Consider the following 17,290-nt stretch of genomic DNA (forward strand, 5'->3'; position numbering starts at 1 on the left):
TGTTGAATATATTTCAAAGCATTATGGATCGTCTTACTCATTCAGAGCCCTGCTTGGTGGATTGATGGATTCCGTTTTTACAATGGACTTAAGATAAGAGAAATTAACTCAAAAAATTCCAGTAGCGCTTTGGCTAAGATTACAATATGGTGTCGGGGAAATGTTTCTATTTCTTTTTGGTGTTATTTTTTAAGATAGCAATTCCGCGAAATACCACCGCAATTCTCAATAAGCTGATAAGGTGCAGACACGTTTTCATAGACTACCACCAGATTCATTTTGCTTCAGTTTTTTTTTTGGCAGGAAATGTTTGATCATTGACTTTGCCGGAAATTTCAGGCAACAAGCGGGGCGCTAACTGTTTTGGATCTCCGTTTAAAATTGGACAAACATCTAATGAATTGGTCATGTTCGTCGGAATGCAACCAACATGAACGAACAGTGAACAGTGATAATTTCATAATGATTCTTAACTATGCAGCGACCTGCAATCATTTCCCCTGGGTGGCTCGAGTAGTTTCTCGCTTTAGACATCTCCAGATCTCGCCTTTCACATTAACATACTCGTAGTACACATATCATTCCATAAACCATTGACAAATCTAAGCTTCAGGCAGCTCCGCTCCTCACCCACTGATGAAACCTCTTAGGAAAAGTGAAAATCCACCACACGTCTAGCGAGACTGATTGGCGCAACGAAGCAGACAATTGCCAAAGCACAAGGCGCAATTTGTCGCCACTCCACTGCAGTGGCAGTAAGTAATACAATCCCCCAAAACATTATTATAAAGTCGATGACATCGCTGCCGGGCGAGCTTAGTCATAATGTGGCCCACCAAACGGAAGGTTCAGGCGGCGTTAAGCCTGCTTTGGCTCAGTCTCGTCTCAGTTTCTCTGGCAGATAATGCCAGCGATGATCCGGCCAGCAATCAAATCAATTCGGAGGGCTCGGCATCAGGCAAGAGTTTCGATCCACCGCCAGAGTTCTACAAAGGTGGCCTCTCATCGGAGACACAGGCTGCTTCAGGACTACACCCTTCGTTGGGCAGGTTGGGTGAGAGCCTGAACGAGGCCTATAGCAAGTGGCGCAATAGTCCGCAGGAGCGCATTATTGTGGGTAAGCTCTATAATTCTATACTCTCTTTTGCCTGCATATAAATGTATCTATTATTAGGCCACTATGGAGGCGGAGTAGCATCGCATGGACAGAACCACGTTAACTTTGAAACTAATCCCCATAACCATCCATATCCTTATGAGTACAACACACACGGCGGGGGGTCTGTTGGTGGTGGGGCTGGAGCCTACTACAGCGGCGGCTCAAGTGGCGAAACTGGTGGAATACCATTCGACGTCTATGGAACGCGTCATGGTGCTGGCTTGGGCCATCCCCATTATAATCCTGCCCCAGCTGGCCCGGAGTATGCCTATCACTATCCCGTGGAGGCCCATGAGATAGCCACGCACAAGGGTCAGGGACATAGCGATGTCTCGGCGAAGGCGCTGTTGGCCAAGAGTTTTTTAATACCTCTGGCAAGTGCAGCTGTACTGGGCATAGCCGCCGCCTTGGTAAGTAATCCTCTGCTGCTGCAATTGGGCACAGTCTCCGGATTGGGACAGGCGCTAGCCGGCAAGCGCAAGCGACGTTCTCTAAGGCGGCCGCATCTATCTGACAAATGGTAACAGGAATGCGGGGAAGGGAATTTAAATAATTCATTCAATAAATATGCCATTCATAGCAAGAGTAAACAATGAATTTATTTAATTTGATTTTTTGTTTGAATGAAGTTGTACCGATAAGTAAAGACCTTCCCTTCGATAAGATTATAATTATACTGTTAGTTATACAACTTTGACTTTGACTTGATCAAAATGCCAAGCAATTCTAAGAAATATGCGCTTATCGTGCAAAAACATTTTATCAGATGATTTATAGTCATCACAATTTAATCTACAGTAATCCAACTGCGATCCAAAAAACCGCGCAATTTATTTTTAAATTACGTAAATAAACGTAAATAGTCATATTTGGTTTTGAATTTGTGTCTGTATTAAAATATTTCTGTAGAACATTATATTCTAAAATATAATATGGCGCCTCTTTAGGGTTTTCTAACCGACAATCTGTAAAAACCTCAGCAAAAACCTTATGGGAAAAATATATATGCGCTGCGTTGTGGAATGGAATGTTATTTTATAGAATTGGGGAAATGCTTGTCATCGCTCAAATTCTGTAAAGCTTTCTCAACGAAATATTAAAGTTCTTCTTACAGAGAGGCCAAAAACGTACCAGAGATCGAGATCGGGACTGAGATATATACATATAAAGAAAACAAATCAAATGCATGGATATGTAAATATTATGTCAATCTGGGAAAAAGATATTATTAATAACGTTTCAAAGCAGAAATAGGGTGTACAAATGTCCATACCACCGGTTGACAAGCAACAAGTGTTCAAATACCAACAACATGTAAGAAATGACGTAACATTCCATACTCAATTACGTTACATTTCAAGCTCACTTACATTTTATACCGCTGGTGTTTGAACAATGTGCCTCGAGCATACAAGACATTCGATTCATACCAGTGCTGCAAATACTTTAAACTATTTGTTGTCTTGTCGTTATGTTCACCAAACGCAGATACCGCTCTCGCTTTGCCAGCGACGAGCAACAGGAGAATACGGCTGTGGATGCTACAGTGTCAGCTGGAGTCCTCAGCTAGGTGGAGGAGTTCAGCACGATGATGAAAAGAGCTCGCATGGGTCCGCGCCATCTAAGCAACAGAAAGGCCAGCCCGGCCTCACTTTCCTCTTGCTGGACATCTCCAAAGAGTTTGAAATGCATATGGCCCAACCAGTCCCTGGGACGAACAGTGGAGATTCAACGTCTAACATTCCACTACATTCGGGCATTGCAAAAGCAGCTAGTGTCGGCTCTAGGGCACAATTCAACCTCGATTCGAACTAGAAACCTCTTCAGCTACGAAACAAACAATGGGGTGTATTCCCAGCCACACAATATTGTTATATTATAGAGAAAAAGGGAATGCACACAGAAGGGGGTTTTACTTATAAGCTAGTGTATAATTTGTAGAAAAATATCAGTCTTTTAAGATTCAGAATATATAAATATTTACCAGCACACAGACTTTTCTTGGAGTATGCTTGCATGGACACGTTGTGCAAGAAATCTGAAAATAGGACGTTTTTTAGTTCTCCCACACAGACCACAGCCCGATGTCACCTACCTCATTGCATGCGTGGGCACAGCAGCTACAAATAAAAGAAAAATTACATTGCTTTGCTCATCCGCATAGGCATAACACTTGTGATAGTCCGAGCAGCTATATTGATCCATTAGCACAGTTGTTGTTTCTCGATTAGCCTCAAATTGCTGGATTGTCTCCATTGTTTGGTCAAAAAACTTCTTGAGCATGTCCAGACGCTGCAGGTCGCCCACGATAATGCGCTTGGCACTGGCCGACTGGTGGAGATTCCGGGTGAAGAGGCTTTTGCGGGACTGCCGATTGATTAGGATAATGGCCAACACATTGCCATCAATATCCAGATGCTCGGGTAGACTTCGGAGAACGCAGCGTTCGGCGGCGGCCAGCACATTGCCCTCGTTTCGATATGCATTCATGGCATGCATGTGCAGCTCTCTAAAGGAGGCATTTTCGGCACCACACAGCACACAGAGAGCACTGTTCGGAGCTACGGGTATGCTGACAAAGCGGTAGGCAATGTTTGGACTCTTTACGGGCAGATAGACAGGCACATCATGTTGCAGCGTGCTGGAAGAGTTCAGCAGAAAGAGCAAGAGCTCCCTGTCTATGGTATCCAAATCCCACCAACCCTCAGTGGCCACGGCAATGCGATGACCCACCACAAGACAGCAGAACAAGGAGCCGCAATGACCGCTGAACTCATTGAGGCACTGCAGCAGTTGGCCATTATCCGAAGTCAGCACACAGTCGGTGTACCCCAGCAGTTGCGTACCAGCACAGGCTGCCTCAAGAATAGCATCGACAATGGGCACGTACTTCTTGGCATCCTTCTTGAGGCGTTCCAGCAGCGTGGCGTGGGCCATCTCAGATGCACGCGTGATGAACATACCAATGGCGCCAAAGACCAGGTCGGCCAGCGACTGGAGGAGCTGCTCTGAACCCACACCGCTGCTACAAACAATCAACGTGACGGCATTGCGGTCCCGCCAAATGTACGTCCACTCTTCCGGATCGGCGAGTCCCGACCCCTGAGCCTGAAGTGGTTGTTTACTGGTCGTTGTCGCTTCCAATTGAATGCCGAGCGATTTAAAGAACATGTGAAACCCGTTGAGGGAAGCAACAGTTGAAAATGGCAACTGGGGGGGGGAATCAAAGTGGAAATTAGTAAGGGTATTTTTAAGGGCCCACGTAAATACAACTCACATTGTCACATTCTCCCTTTTTGCGTGTAAATACGGGCAAGCCACCGTTTGTTGTTAAACATAGCAAATAAATGGACATTTCACGCACAAACCGCCGGTTTAAAACAAAATACGCGGCCAACAAAAAAAAATAAAAATATTTGTGGTACGCACACACACACACACACACACCACTGCAGTGTGATAAATATACCGTCCGACCCTCAGAAATATACCAAAATATACCGTCTTATTTCAAATATATACCTTAAATATACGGACAAATTCAAGTTCTGTTTTTTTATGCACGGTGGTGCGATTTTAGAAAGCAAAAATTCAAAGGCCTGCATATGGAAGTTTCTATACCATTTGTTCTTAAATATATCTTTAAAAACACACACACACATGGCCCGCGAAAAAATTTTTTTCCCATTGAATTCATTTTTCTACATATCAACTACACAGAGGTGAATTGGCCAAGGAGACACCTGACGGACGCCTCTCATCATGTAATGTAAAATGTAAAAATATATACATGCCTTGCAAAGGACCTATTTCGCTTCAACCTTCTTTTACGCAAAATGCAATAAAAGCAAGTGTTTAAAATAAGCCAGTCAGTAGAAAGTGATCTAGAAAATGATATTCCACGGAATATAAAAATCGAGGAATATAGAAATTGAATTCGTCAGTTTATTTACGGTATATTTCTAAGATGAGACGGTATATTTTGGTATATTTCTGAGGGTCGGTCGGTATATTTTAACGATAAGTCCGCGCTCCCACTGGTCACATTGTTCACACAAATTGCATTTCGCATTGTCGTCTTCTTTTTCACACGCTGCTCTTTTCTAGAAATTGGAATAGGTGAGTAAAATAAGTTAATAACGTTAGTCTTAACAACACTTATCCTTCGCAGCACCGAAATGAGGTGCAAAGAGTAGTATTAATTGTGAAATGCCGCCGCAGTCTCGTCGCGGCGGCGACAGCAACGACGATGCGTTCAATTGTATTTGTGTGCGTGCGTGTGCGGTATGCTCCTGTGTGCGTGCGCGTGTGTGAGTGTGCGAAAAAGTGTAAGCGCGCGCAGGCAGCAAAGCAAGCGTGTGGTTGCTGTAGTTGTGTGAGTGTTCCAAAAAAGAAAATAAGAAAATCAAAAAAAAAATATGGTTGCCTGCCTGCCGAAAACGCAATAAATTTAATGTCCACTGTTTTCATCATATGTTGACTGGATCTTTTTTCCAGTTCAGTGCAGCGGTCCAGAGCCAGGGATCGACATCCACATTGCCTTGCCAGTCCAATCCGCTCCCGCTCCACAACATCATCACAGTTGCGCTACATCGTTCACCTCAGGCCGGAGGAATAAGCTAAAGCAATCAAAATTAACGCGGACACAACCTCCGAGCGACGCAGACGCGAACGCCGCTTCTACTACAAAGCGATGGCGATGTTGACCTCAGAAGAGGCGAGCAAACTCCTCGACTTCTCGCAGAAGCTCGACATCAATCTGCTCGATAAGATTGTCGAGGTGGTATACGCATCGCAGGGCGATCAGCTGCGCCTTGCCCAAGACATATTGACCACACTCAAAGAGCATCCGGAGGCATGGACGCGCGTCGATAGCATTCTCGAATATTCACAAAACCAGCAAACAAAGTTCTATGCCCTCCAAATACTCGAGGAGGTGATCAAGACCCGCTGGAAGGTGCTGCCGCGCAATCAGTGCGAGGGCATCAAGAAGTATGTGGTCAGTCTGATCATCAAGACATCCTCCGATCCCACTGTGATGGAGCAGAACAAAGTCTATCTGAACAAACTGAACATGATTCTGGTGCAGATCCTGAAGCGGGAGTGGCCCCGCAACTGGGAGACCTTTATTAGCGACATTGTCGGTGCCTCAAAGACGAACGAGAGCCTCTGCATGAACAACATGGTCATACTGAAGAATCTCAGCGAGGAGGTCTTCGACTTCTCCCTGGGCCAGATCACGCAGACCAAGGCCAAGCATCTGAAGGACACCATGTGCTCGGAGTTCTCGCAAATCTTTACGCTCTGCTCGTTTGTGCTTGAGAACTCGATGAACGCTGCCCTGATCCACGTCACACTGGAGACCCTGCTCAGATTCCTCAACTGGATTCCCCTGGGTTACATATTCGAGACGACGCTCATTGAGACGCTGATATTTAAGTTTCTTACCGTACCCATGTTCCGCAATGTGACCCTGAAGTGCCTGTCCGAGATCGCCGGTCTAACGGCAACCAACTACGATGAGAACTTTGCGACGCTATTCAAGGACACGATGGTCCAGCTGGACCAGATCATTGGCCAGAACATGAACATGAATCACGTGTTCAAGCACGGCACCGACACCGAACAGGAGCTGGTGCTGAATCTGTCCATGTTCCTGTGCACCTTCCTCAAGGAACACGGCAAACTGGTGGAGGATGCCAAGTATGTGGACTTTCTGAATCAGGCCCTCATGTACTTGGTCATGATTAGCGAGGTGGAGGACGTGGAGGTGTTCAAGATCTGTCTCGAGTACTGGAACAGTCTGGTTGAGGATCTGTATAATTCGGAGTTCTTCCATCCGACACTCGAGTCGTCGAAGCGGCAGCAAGTGTATCCGCGCCGTCGCTTTTATGCCCCCATTCTGTCCAAGGTGCGCTTCATCATGATTTCACGCATGGCCAAGCCGGAGGAGGTCCTGGTGGTGGAGAACGAGAACGGAGAGGTGGTGCGCGAGTTCATGAAGGACACAAACTCAATTAACCTGTACAAGAACATGCGCGAGACTCTCGTTTTTCTCACCCACTTGGACTGCGTGGACACAGATCGCATTATGACGCTGAAGCTTCTGAATCAAGTGAATGGCACAGAATTCTCCTGGAAGAACCTCAACACGCTGTGTTGGGCCATTGGCTCTATTTCCGGTAAGATTTGATCTCTCAATCTGCAAATCTCGGCATTCTCTCATCCAATCAATGTCTTCTCTGTTCCGTTTTAGGTGCTTTTTGTGAAGAAGACGAGAAGCGTTTTCTGGTCACTGTGATCAAGGATCTGTTGGGTCTGTGCGAGCAGAAAAAGGGCAAGGACAACAAGGCCATCATAGCCTCCAATATCATGTATGTGGTGGGCCAGTATCCGCGCTTTCTTCGCGCCCATTGGAAATTCCTGAAGACTGTGGTTAACAAACTGTTTGAATTTATGCACGAGACACACGACGGCGTGCAGGACATGGCCTGCGATACGTTCATCAAGATCGCCATCAAGTGCCGCCGCTACTTTGTCACCATCCAGCCAAACGAGGCATGCACATTCATTGACGAAATCCTCAGCACAATGAGCAGCATCATCTGTGATCTGCAGCCGCAGCAGGTGAGCATAACTCAGGGTAAAATTCTGCTACCGAATGGATTTCTGAAGGGAAGTTTTCATTTCTCACCCTGCAGGTACACACCTTCTACGAAGCTGTCGGCTACATGATCTCCGCTCAGGTGGATCAGGTACAACAGGACGCGCTTATTGAACGCTATATGCAGCTGCCCAATCAGGTCTGGGACGACATCATTTCGCGTGCATCGAAAAATGTTGATTTTCTGAAGAACATGACGGCAGTGAAGCAGCTGGGGAGCATTCTGAAAACAAATGTGGCCGCCTGCAAAGCTCTCGGGCATGCGTATGTCATTCAACTGGGGCGCATATATCTGGACATGCTGAATGTATACAAGATCACATCGGAGAACATTATCCAGGCCATCGAAGTGAATGGCGTGAATGTGAACAATCAGCCACTGATCAAGACCATGCATGTGGTCAAAAAGGAGACTTTAAACTTGATAGCCGAATGGGTCTCGCGCTCCAATGACAATCAGCTAGTAATGGACAACTTTATACCGCCCTTGCTAGACGCTATATTACTAGACTATCAGGTGAGGTCTCTACCAAATATGGCGAAGCTAATCCTCTGAACAATCTGAATATTAATAATGTCGTATTTATGATTTTGTTTTCGAAACTTTTTGCAGCGATGCAATGTACCATCGGCACGCGAACCAAAAGTCCTGAGTGCGATGGCTATAATTGTTAATAAACTGCGCCAGCATATCACTAATGAAGTACCAAAAATATTCGATGCCGTCTTCGAGTGCACACTGGATATGATAAATAAAAATTTCGAAGATTTCCCCCAGCACCGGCTCAGTTTCTATGAGCTACTGCACGCGGTCAATGCGCACTGTTTCAAGGCGTTCCTCAACATACCGCCAGCACAGTTCAAACTGGTCTTTGACTCTGTTGTGTGGGCCTTTAAGCACACAATGCGCAATGTGGCCGATACGGGTTTGAATATACTCTTTAAGGTAGGAGGAATATGGAGAGTCTTTGTAGCGTATTGTTTGTTAACTTAACCATTTAATGTTTACAGATGCTGCAAAACCTGGAAATGCATCCCAATGCGGCGCAGAGTTTCTATCAGACATATTTCACGGATATTCTAATGCAAATCTTCTCAGTGGTAACGGACACCTCACACACGGCTGGACTGCCCAATCATGCCATCATATTGGCGTATATGTTCTCGCTGGTGGAGAATCGTAAAATAACAGTGGACCTGGGACCCATACCCGATAATATGATATTCATACAGGAGTATGTCGCCTCACTGCTTAAGTCGGCCTTCAATCATCTATCCGATAATCAGATTAAAGTCTTTGTCACTGGCCTATTCAATTTGGACGAGAATGTGCAAGCATTTAAGGAGCATTTGAGAGATTTTCTCATACAGATTCGCGTGAGTAACCATCTAAGGGATCGACACCATTTAATTGTAGATTGTTGATTGATCATTTGTTTTGTTGTTGTTGTTGTTGTTACAGGAGGCCACAGGCGAGGATGATTCCGATTTGTATCTAGAGGAGCGCGAGGCAGCCCTGGCCGAGGAGCAGTCCAATAAGCATCAGATGCAGAGGAATATTCCAGGCATGTTGAATCCACACGAATTGCCTGAGGACATGCAGGATGAATAGATGTGTACACATCCAGACATCCCCCATTCAGCATGTTTTTAGTTGATGCTTGGATTCAGAATGATTCAGATTCAGATACAAATGAATATTCTTTAGTTGATGACAATGAAGATGTATGAGTGTTTCTCCGTCGAGAAAGAGTATAAATGTTTGTTTGATTGAATGCATATAAGTACGTTATATATATATATACACACACACACACACACAGAGCACACACATACAGATAAACCTACCAATATAAATTTAAAGTTGCGTTTTGTTGTGGTGAATGAGAGATAGAGAGTAATGAAAGTAAAAGTGGTTATTCGCGCGCAATTACATACGATTAATATGATTAAAACATATTTTTGCGCAATGTCCTCGACACACGTGAAACCACAAACCAATCCAGGAACCCACTTCCCGCCCACGCCACCTCCCCATTATTTAGTCTAAAACACCTAAAAGGCGAGCGAACGAAAGAATACCATAAACAGTTTTGTTTGGGAATTTTTTAAATTGTAGAACATCGTGTATGAATGATAGAATACTTGAGAGCGAACACAACATACACAGAGATACACAGAACATGCACACACAACACGGCCTAACAAACAATAAGTTAAAAGTGAATGGCAGAGATCATAATAAGCAGCAGCAGCAGATGTAACAAAAATTCTATGCAAAAACTAGTTTGCATAAAATTAGCATTATTAAGCAGTATACACGAATAAGCGGAGCGGAAGAAGATCCAACAGAAGCACGAGTGTGCAGATCAGCAAATCATGATCATCATTTGGAGTTCAGTTCATGTCATGTCATGTCATGTCATGTGTGTGAGAAATAGAACTAAAACGCAATTACCCCAAAACACACACACACAGAGATATAAAATACAGATACACAAGAAGAAAAAACAAAAAAAAAAACCAGAAAAAAAACAAAAGAGTAACCATAGAAATGCGTATTAATGATCATGTTTAAATTTTTACATAATTAGTTTGTACATTAATTTAAATAAAAATCAATTAAAACTACATTTATGTATGATGCAAATCCAGGATGTGCACGTTTTTCAATATCTTCAGAGAGCACAAGACTACAATTAAATCTCTTCGGAGCGTAATCTCTAAGAGAGACCTGGACGAGATAGAGAAAGATCATTAAGAATGTAATTTTCAAGCTTCAAGCCATGATGAAGTTATACAAGTTGGTCCGCAGACTCTCTTTTCGGGTCTTATTTTACGCTCAGAGAGAGGGAAGAACAAAGTTTGCTGCTGTTCTGAGCAAAACAAGACCCGAAATTAGAGCGCCTTGCGGTTGCGGACCACCTTGTATAATGTCATCATGCCTCAAGCTTATTCAAGTCGAGTCAAAGCCTCTCTCTAATACTCTTTGGAACGCATCTAGGAATTTGTATTCATCTGGACCTGGACTTGAGAGAGAAAGCTCATTAAGACTAAATAAGACTCTCCTCTCATATTTCCAAATAATTTCAGTTAGTTAAGCTTCTACTTCAAAATCTCATTAAATCGTGAACAAATAATTATTGAATCTATTTTTTTGTATTAAATAAATGGTTGAAATATTTCAAGTGTTCATTGGACACCCAACTTGAGGTTTACAGATATGCGATTGTTGTGCAGAAATTGCGTGTCCCTCAGGTATTCCTTCCACCTCTCGTAGATATTCTGGGAGATAAACCAAGTATTGCCCATGGGCTCCACTGGGTACACATCAGACTTGTTGCTGAACGGCAACTCCACCTCCTGCGACACACGGAGCTTGAAGGCGGTGCTATTGAATGTCCGATTCGAGTGCAGAGCCAGAGTCACATCGTCCAGAAAGAGTGCCCAACGCGGCCTGTAGTAATCCAAAACGAGACCACTCCACTGCTTGCATGCGTAGTCCAGGATCTGGCCATCTGGTCCCCACGCCGTAATCTGGTTGCGGGCATTGAACTCAAAATTTGGCTTGTCCGCAGCGTTGGGAGCTGCTCGCTGGGCATCCGCCAGCCAGGTGCCCAATAGAAAATTCGAGCCGCTGGCCAGGATGTGCTCCAAGTCGTCGAAAAGCTGCAGCAGCTTGGAGCCCAGGTACTCGAAGCGTGCCACCTGCCGCTTTCGATAGGCCGACTTCAGATTAACGTACAACTGATCGGCGCTGATCTGCAAATACTGCCTCGTAATGTCCACTAGATCGTGTTCATAGATCGCATACTTGTCATCTTCTAGGGGTATGATGGCCCGCGATGACAGCAGCAACTTCCAAGCCTCCAGCACATCGGAGGCGTTGTACCAGGTGAAGGGATCCAGATTGAGTGCCGGCCGCCGTGTCACCGTGTATCCTCCTCGCATTTTCTGCAGCCCGCGGAAGGAGTAAACGCTGCGCCTCAGCAGCTGCCAGGCCTGCTGCAGACCCTCATCATCCACGCCATAGCGTGTCCGTGCAAAGTGCTTGAACCAGCTGTCCAAATCCAAGGGAAGCTCACTCCAACCCCGCTCCAGGACAAGCGAATACATCACATAGTTCTGGCCAATGCCCTCCGGTGTGATGCCAACGCCAACGATGCTGCTGTTGGGCATGCGCCGTGCCGCCTCAATGCCGTTGTTGACCAAATCGGCAGACCCGAACATGCCCAGGGTGCCGCCAAAGTTGTGTAGCATGCACCACACGAACGGCTGGCCGTAGTAGGAGTCGGTGCGCTGGTACTGCGGAAATTGCTCGCTCTGCAGATCCAGGACGATCAGGCGACCAATGGGCACCGCGGTCAGAAAGGCCTCCATCATGGCGTCCGTCCAGAAGATGTTCTTCACAAACATCCAGCCCTGCAGCAGCCACACAGCCTCCGGATCAACACTCCTCATGGAGTTGTGTATCGCCGCGGCCGTAGATCGCATGTAATCGGGCTCTGCCACCGGTGGCTGAAGTTCGTTAAATGGATCGCAGAAGAAGATGTGATTGGAGCCGTAGCGCTGAACCACGCGCCGCAGGAAGAGTGCGGCTACCAGGTCAAAGATAGGATCGAGTGGGTCGACAAACAGCCCACAGCAGTAGGGATCTGGAAAACTATTCCATCGCTCTACCTCTGTGTAGTTTCCATTCGGATAGATTCGACGCATCGCCGTGGGCAGATGACCAGCAAAAGCAGGCAAAGCTACGCTTATTCCCAAGTCGCGCTGGGCACGCAGGATATGCTTCTGCAGCAGTTCCTGAAGGCGCTGATACTCAGGTTTAAGGGGTCCGCCCCAGCCGCGAATGTTGCCCATGCGCTGCCACGCCTGAAAAGCTGGTCCGGCTAGATGGGCCTCGATCTCTGCGCCGCTGAGTCCCAGCTGAGTGTACACATCCTGCCACACGGCCTCCTGGACGGGGGCTATGGTCAAACTGATGCCCATCATGGCCATCCAGTCGATGTGCCGTCTCCACTGCTCGAATCCCCACCAGGCGAAACTGTAGCTCCAGGTGCACACATTCTGGTGGTACAATATGGTTGTTGATGTTGAACGGATGGTGACATTGGGCAGTTGCAGGTTCGTCGGTAATTCGATGCGCATCTTGAACCAGTCCACATCACGCTCCAGCACGTACTTCAGATAATGATGGAAGCCCTTGCACACGGACACGCCATCCCAGCCAGCTATTAGAATCTGCCCGCTGTCCAGCATGCTAATCTGCTCGCAAAAGGAGATTCCATCTCTGGATCATCTGCAGTCTTCAATGATGGAAACGCTCACCTGAAAGCTGCGAAAATCCAAGATTCGGCTGACTTCCACCAAAAAAAGCTGAGAGGACCGCGGACCGATCACTCTCTGGATCACCGCTCGAGCAGCCTCCTCTTGCACATCCGGTAGAGTGTCGGGGGCCAAGTGCAAGGCCAGCTCAGGTCCCATGCCAAGGCCAAAGCCAAGGCTTAGGAAAACCTTGGCTAGAATGGCCAAGGCCAGAATCCATAATTTCTGCATTTGTTCTTGATCACGATCGGAGCAACTCCAGATTTTTCAATGCCAGCGCTCGGTACAAAAACAATTGAATGACTTTCGGTCGGGAAAAAATACTCTCTGAAACTGCGTGGAGAGGGAGGAGTGAAATTGAGAGTAAGTGTAATTGCGGTTGAGAGCTCTTCTTATCGCAAGTTAAAGTGCTCAGATGCTGATTGCCATTGAGTGATATGGTCTCTCTTGCTCAACTTGATTCTAGTAACGGTGCTTCTGACTGCATCAGTGCAGTGTACATAAATAAAAGGTGTGGCTTTTCCACTCGAACTCTTTTGGCACGAACTCGGTCTTACGCGGTGATAATTTTCATATTTTCCCCCATTTTAAACCGCTAAATCTCTTATCCCCCCCCTCCCGGCTACCGCTTTAACCTAAACCGCTAAATTCCTGGTTCTTACACAATTCCAAAAAATATATTATTTTTGTCTATTGATGCCAGAGTTATGGGGTTTCTATGTCAGATGTAAAAATCAGAAAACGCGTAAATAAAAGGTTGATACATAGGTGATATAGCTTGATTAAAATAAAAAGTTAATAAATAAAATATACAAATTGCAGCTTTTACACAGTGCCACAAGGTGACTTCCGTGGAATATTTTATGTTGAAGGTTTCAAAGACATGACCATTGATGATGTGCAAGAGTTGCTTGAAGCAACTCTGAAGAAACCGAACTTATAATGCCACCAAATGAAATTCGAATTTGATATTAATATCTTACAGCCCCTCTTAATTTTGAATTTTTTTTTCTTCCTTTTTTTGGAAATTTAATTTTCTAATGATATGAATGATAAATATAAAGTAACTTTTTGGTTATTTTGAAATGGAATGGCAGTTTTCCGTAATAAAAATACACAAAATGAAACCAGTTACAAGGTCCTTTCGTTTTATTGCACAAATTCGTCTTAGACACTAACAATAATAATATTTGATGTATGGATGTTGTATGCAACTGCAAAAAACTGTTTATGTGTGTATAATACCTAACAACTCGAATAACAATTTGGCGATATATATAAAAATTATAAACTCACAGCTGACAATGCAATGTGGCGATGCTTTCTGACTCTTTTTGTTTTTTTTGGCAACAAAAAAGAAAACTACAAAAGCGTTTCCCCCATACCCACAACAATTCTTGCACGTGCTTAAAAACTACAACTTACACATGTACAATATACAATATACATACAAATTAAATGTTAAAAGCCTTTCTGTCCTGTTTTGTCTACGATTAATTTGCATAAAATATCCAAATGACTAGCTCTAAACAGCCCGTTATGTCTAAATACCACTATATAAATACATATTAAGTACGTATGCAAGTCATGTGTGTGACTGAAACAACCTGCTGGTTACCATTTGTGTGTAGGTACCATTATATATAATGAGAGTGGGACAACACACCCCCTTTAACCTCTTTTTAATATACCTTGGGGTAGTGCTTTGCTCAGGGAAAACAAATCATTCCTTTTTCCCTTTGGCTTGGCGTTGATAAAATTCGTTGTGCCCGTGCCTGCCGCTGCTCATTCGCTGATCGAGTAGGCTTTTCGGATGCATTTGCTGTGCCGCGTGATCCTTAACTCCTCGGCCTCGTGCGGCGGATGATGGCGAAGCTCCGGCAGCTCCGTCGATGACTTGTTCAGCGCATACGTTCGTATAAAGTCAATGGTGGAGTAACCCTGTGTCGTGGATGACTCTACTGCTGCTTTGGTTGCTTGCTTACTCGTCGCAGTGTCTACCATATCCATGGTTACCGCTGCACTGGACACACTGTTCAGGCTATGGGACTGTGGCGGCGGCATGGCCACATCCAGCATAGAGCTGGCCTCGGGCGTCACTGGCGCTGTTTTTGCCTGTGCCAAAGATTCGGCTGTGGTCACAGTGACCAAGGAGAGACCGCTGCCAAAGCCATTATACATTCTGGGTGAGCACTGGCTGACGGGGCTGCGCGGCTGATCCAGATCAAGGACTATATAGTTCACACCACTGAAGTTGCCCGCCAGACTGGTGGGCGTGGCAGGCTCGGAGGACTCTCGACTAACCTCTCTTGGCGGCAGCGGTGGCAACAGCGGAAGTTCCAAGCGGTTTACGTTCTCGTAGCAGCGCTCAGTGCTTGGATCGAAGAGGGGCGTCTCTACATTGGCATACATGTGCACACCCTCGACGGGAGTCACGGGTGCCGGTGGTGGTGCCGTCTCCAGCGGCGGCATATCCAGTGTTCGGCGACGCATGCTCAGCCTGCTGGGCGGCGTGTCCTTGCTGGCGGGCAAGCCCCCAGTGGAGGGTCCTCCATCTTTGCAGCAATCTGGGATGGCCCTCAGTGGCTGGTCGAGATAAACATTGGTCTGGGCATTGGCGTACGTCGTGAAGGGCAGAACGGGCGAGTGGAGACTTTGAGACTCCTCGAGCTGTACTGTGGACTCAGTTGGCATCTGGAAGGAGGCATTGGCATTGGCAGATTCTGGCAGAGAGCTTCCAAGATTTCGGGCGATTGGGGCTGGCTCCAAATAGTTGTTGCTGTGTGGACTCGCATCCGTCCGGCCCATCAGCACGGACACCGAGTGCGCCGAGTTGATTCTCTCGCGCTCCCCCTGGGCAAAGGCGTCCGTGTTGACCGCATTGATGTAGCGCTGGAACATCGGATACAGTTGTTCGGCATTGTTCACACGAAACGTGTAAATGCCGGGACCGGACATGCAGCGTCGCCCAGCCTCAAATGAAAAGAGATCCGCATTGAGTCCGTATCGACGAAGGTGTTGCAGGGCCCACACAATCGGCTCGCAGCCAGGCGTAAGAAAAATCAATTCACGCGGCGTTAGTTCCAGGTAACCGCTGCGGATGATGGGCGTACCGGGACTGGGCTGCAGGTGAGCCACCCGCACCCGGAAGACGTTGTCGTGGCGCAGCTCATTCAGTTTGTTGGTGCTGGTGATGCAGCCCATTTCGGCGGCTCCTAAATTAAAGATGAAAGATGAGTGTGGACTCTTTTTAGTGTGGATATAGTGATAAATACCGGGATGGGTTGATTCGCCTCGTTACGCCTCCGGCTCCAGGTCCGGGTCTTATCTCAGCAGGCATCAGAGCCTACGCAAGTAGATAACACTTCTTTGGCACCACCCGCCCAGCACACCACCTCACGGCCCTCTTGCTGCTGGCCAGCTTTTGGGGCTTGTTATCGCTGCTTTTGGCTTTTCCGCAGAACATCAGCTGAATCCTCTGCTTATTACCTGTTATGCCATATGTTTATTGTTGCTATTTGTGGGCGGACTGAATAGTGTTTTGGGAAAGAAGTATAATACAACTTTGCTTTTGCGACTTTTTCCATTCGTTAACAGAGCTCTGTTAAATCGCGAAGCGGCAACACTAACGCGTTGAAAAACATACTCTAACAGAAGGGGTACTCTCTAATCGGCGTAAGAAAAAGATTCAGTAAATACTTGTTCTATGCTATTATATCCGATCATAGACAGGGAACGATTTAACGAAGATGATATAACTTGAAGAATTTTAGCGCAGTCTAACTATAAGACACCTGCACTCCACCTGATGTCTTTTCATGTCATCAAGACATTATATTACTTATGTTTCAAAGAGGCTTAGAAAAAAGAAAACATTTATTAAAGGAAACAGGGTATACAGACGTCCATTCACACCAATGTGTAGTAACCATGTAGGGATATTTTTAAGTGAATCGGTTAGGGCCGCGACATGGGCAACATTGGCATACCTAGGGAAATGGATATTACAGATTTAAGAAAATGTTTGTCATCATCCCAGGCTCCAATGAAGGCAACAGAGCTTACAGAGCCCAAGAAAGAGTATCGGGATCAGGATGTATTGCATGAATATGTCTTAGACAGTTTAAAACAGTTCTGAA

The 17,290-nt window shown here is 45.9% G+C and overlaps 5 protein-coding genes across 6 annotated transcripts; 2 read left to right on the forward strand and 3 right to left on the reverse strand.

The window, feature by feature from the left end:
- Window positions 1-3: 3 nt before the first annotated feature.
- LOC4818026 (uncharacterized) lies at window positions 4-1,752 on the forward strand. The gene is made up of 2 exons (XM_001357391.4): window positions 4-1,117; window positions 1,175-1,752. The coding sequence occupies exons 1-2, from the start codon at window positions 826-828 to the stop codon at window positions 1,681-1,683; spliced, it is 801 nt and encodes a 266-aa protein (XP_001357427.3). The 5' UTR covers window positions 4-825; the 3' UTR covers window positions 1,684-1,752.
- A 1,258-nt stretch (window positions 1,753-3,010) lies between these two features.
- fy (fuzzy planar cell polarity protein-like protein) lies at window positions 3,011-4,590 on the reverse strand. Its single transcript, XM_001357390.4, has 3 exons — window positions 4,437-4,590; window positions 3,255-4,369; window positions 3,011-3,197 (listed from the first exon to the last, which is right to left on the reverse strand). The coding sequence occupies exons 1-3, from the start codon at window positions 4,512-4,514 to the stop codon at window positions 3,140-3,142; spliced, it is 1,251 nt and encodes a 416-aa protein (XP_001357426.2). The 5' UTR covers window positions 4,515-4,590; the 3' UTR covers window positions 3,011-3,139.
- A 543-nt stretch (window positions 4,591-5,133) lies between these two features.
- On the forward strand, window positions 5,134-10,165 carry emb (exportin-1 emb). Its single transcript, XM_015180032.2, has 7 exons — window positions 5,134-5,278; window positions 5,657-7,341; window positions 7,416-7,786; window positions 7,861-8,340; window positions 8,437-8,769; window positions 8,835-9,200; window positions 9,286-10,165. The coding sequence occupies exons 2-7, from the start codon at window positions 5,853-5,855 to the stop codon at window positions 9,433-9,435; spliced, it is 3,189 nt and encodes a 1,062-aa protein (XP_015035518.1). The 5' UTR covers window positions 5,134-5,278; window positions 5,657-5,852; the 3' UTR covers window positions 9,436-10,165.
- Window positions 10,166-10,939: 774 nt separating this feature from the next.
- On the reverse strand, window positions 10,940-14,199 carry Naglu (N-acetyl-alpha-glucosaminidase). 2 transcript variants are annotated; one of them, XM_033381049.1, is made up of 3 exons: window positions 14,135-14,199; window positions 13,155-13,484; window positions 10,940-13,091 (listed from the first exon to the last, which is right to left on the reverse strand). In XM_033381049.1, the coding sequence occupies exons 2-3, from the start codon at window positions 13,380-13,382 to the stop codon at window positions 11,016-11,018; spliced, it is 2,304 nt and encodes a 767-aa protein (XP_033236940.1). In that variant the 5' UTR covers window positions 13,383-13,484; window positions 14,135-14,199; the 3' UTR covers window positions 10,940-11,015. The 2 variants fall into 2 exon arrangements, with proteins under 2 accessions (XP_033236940.1, XP_001357424.3); XM_001357388.4 differs by lacking the exon at window positions 14,135-14,199 and having other exon boundaries at window positions 13,155-13,660.
- Window positions 14,200-14,273: 74 nt separating this feature from the next.
- Window positions 14,274-16,786, reverse strand: LOC4818062 (fibroblast growth factor receptor substrate 2). The gene is made up of 2 exons (XM_001357387.4): window positions 16,427-16,786; window positions 14,274-16,366 (listed from the first exon to the last, which is right to left on the reverse strand). The coding sequence occupies exon 2, from the start codon at window positions 16,353-16,355 to the stop codon at window positions 14,937-14,939; it is 1,419 nt and encodes a 472-aa protein (XP_001357423.2). The 5' UTR covers window positions 16,356-16,366; window positions 16,427-16,786; the 3' UTR covers window positions 14,274-14,936.
- Window positions 16,787-17,290: the final 504 nt, after the last annotated feature.

This window comes from Drosophila pseudoobscura, chromosome 4, assembly GCF_009870125.1.
Source record: "Drosophila pseudoobscura strain MV-25-SWS-2005 chromosome 4, UCI_Dpse_MV25, whole genome shotgun sequence".
Taxonomy (NCBI): Eukaryota; Metazoa; Arthropoda; class Insecta; order Diptera; family Drosophilidae; genus Drosophila; species Drosophila pseudoobscura.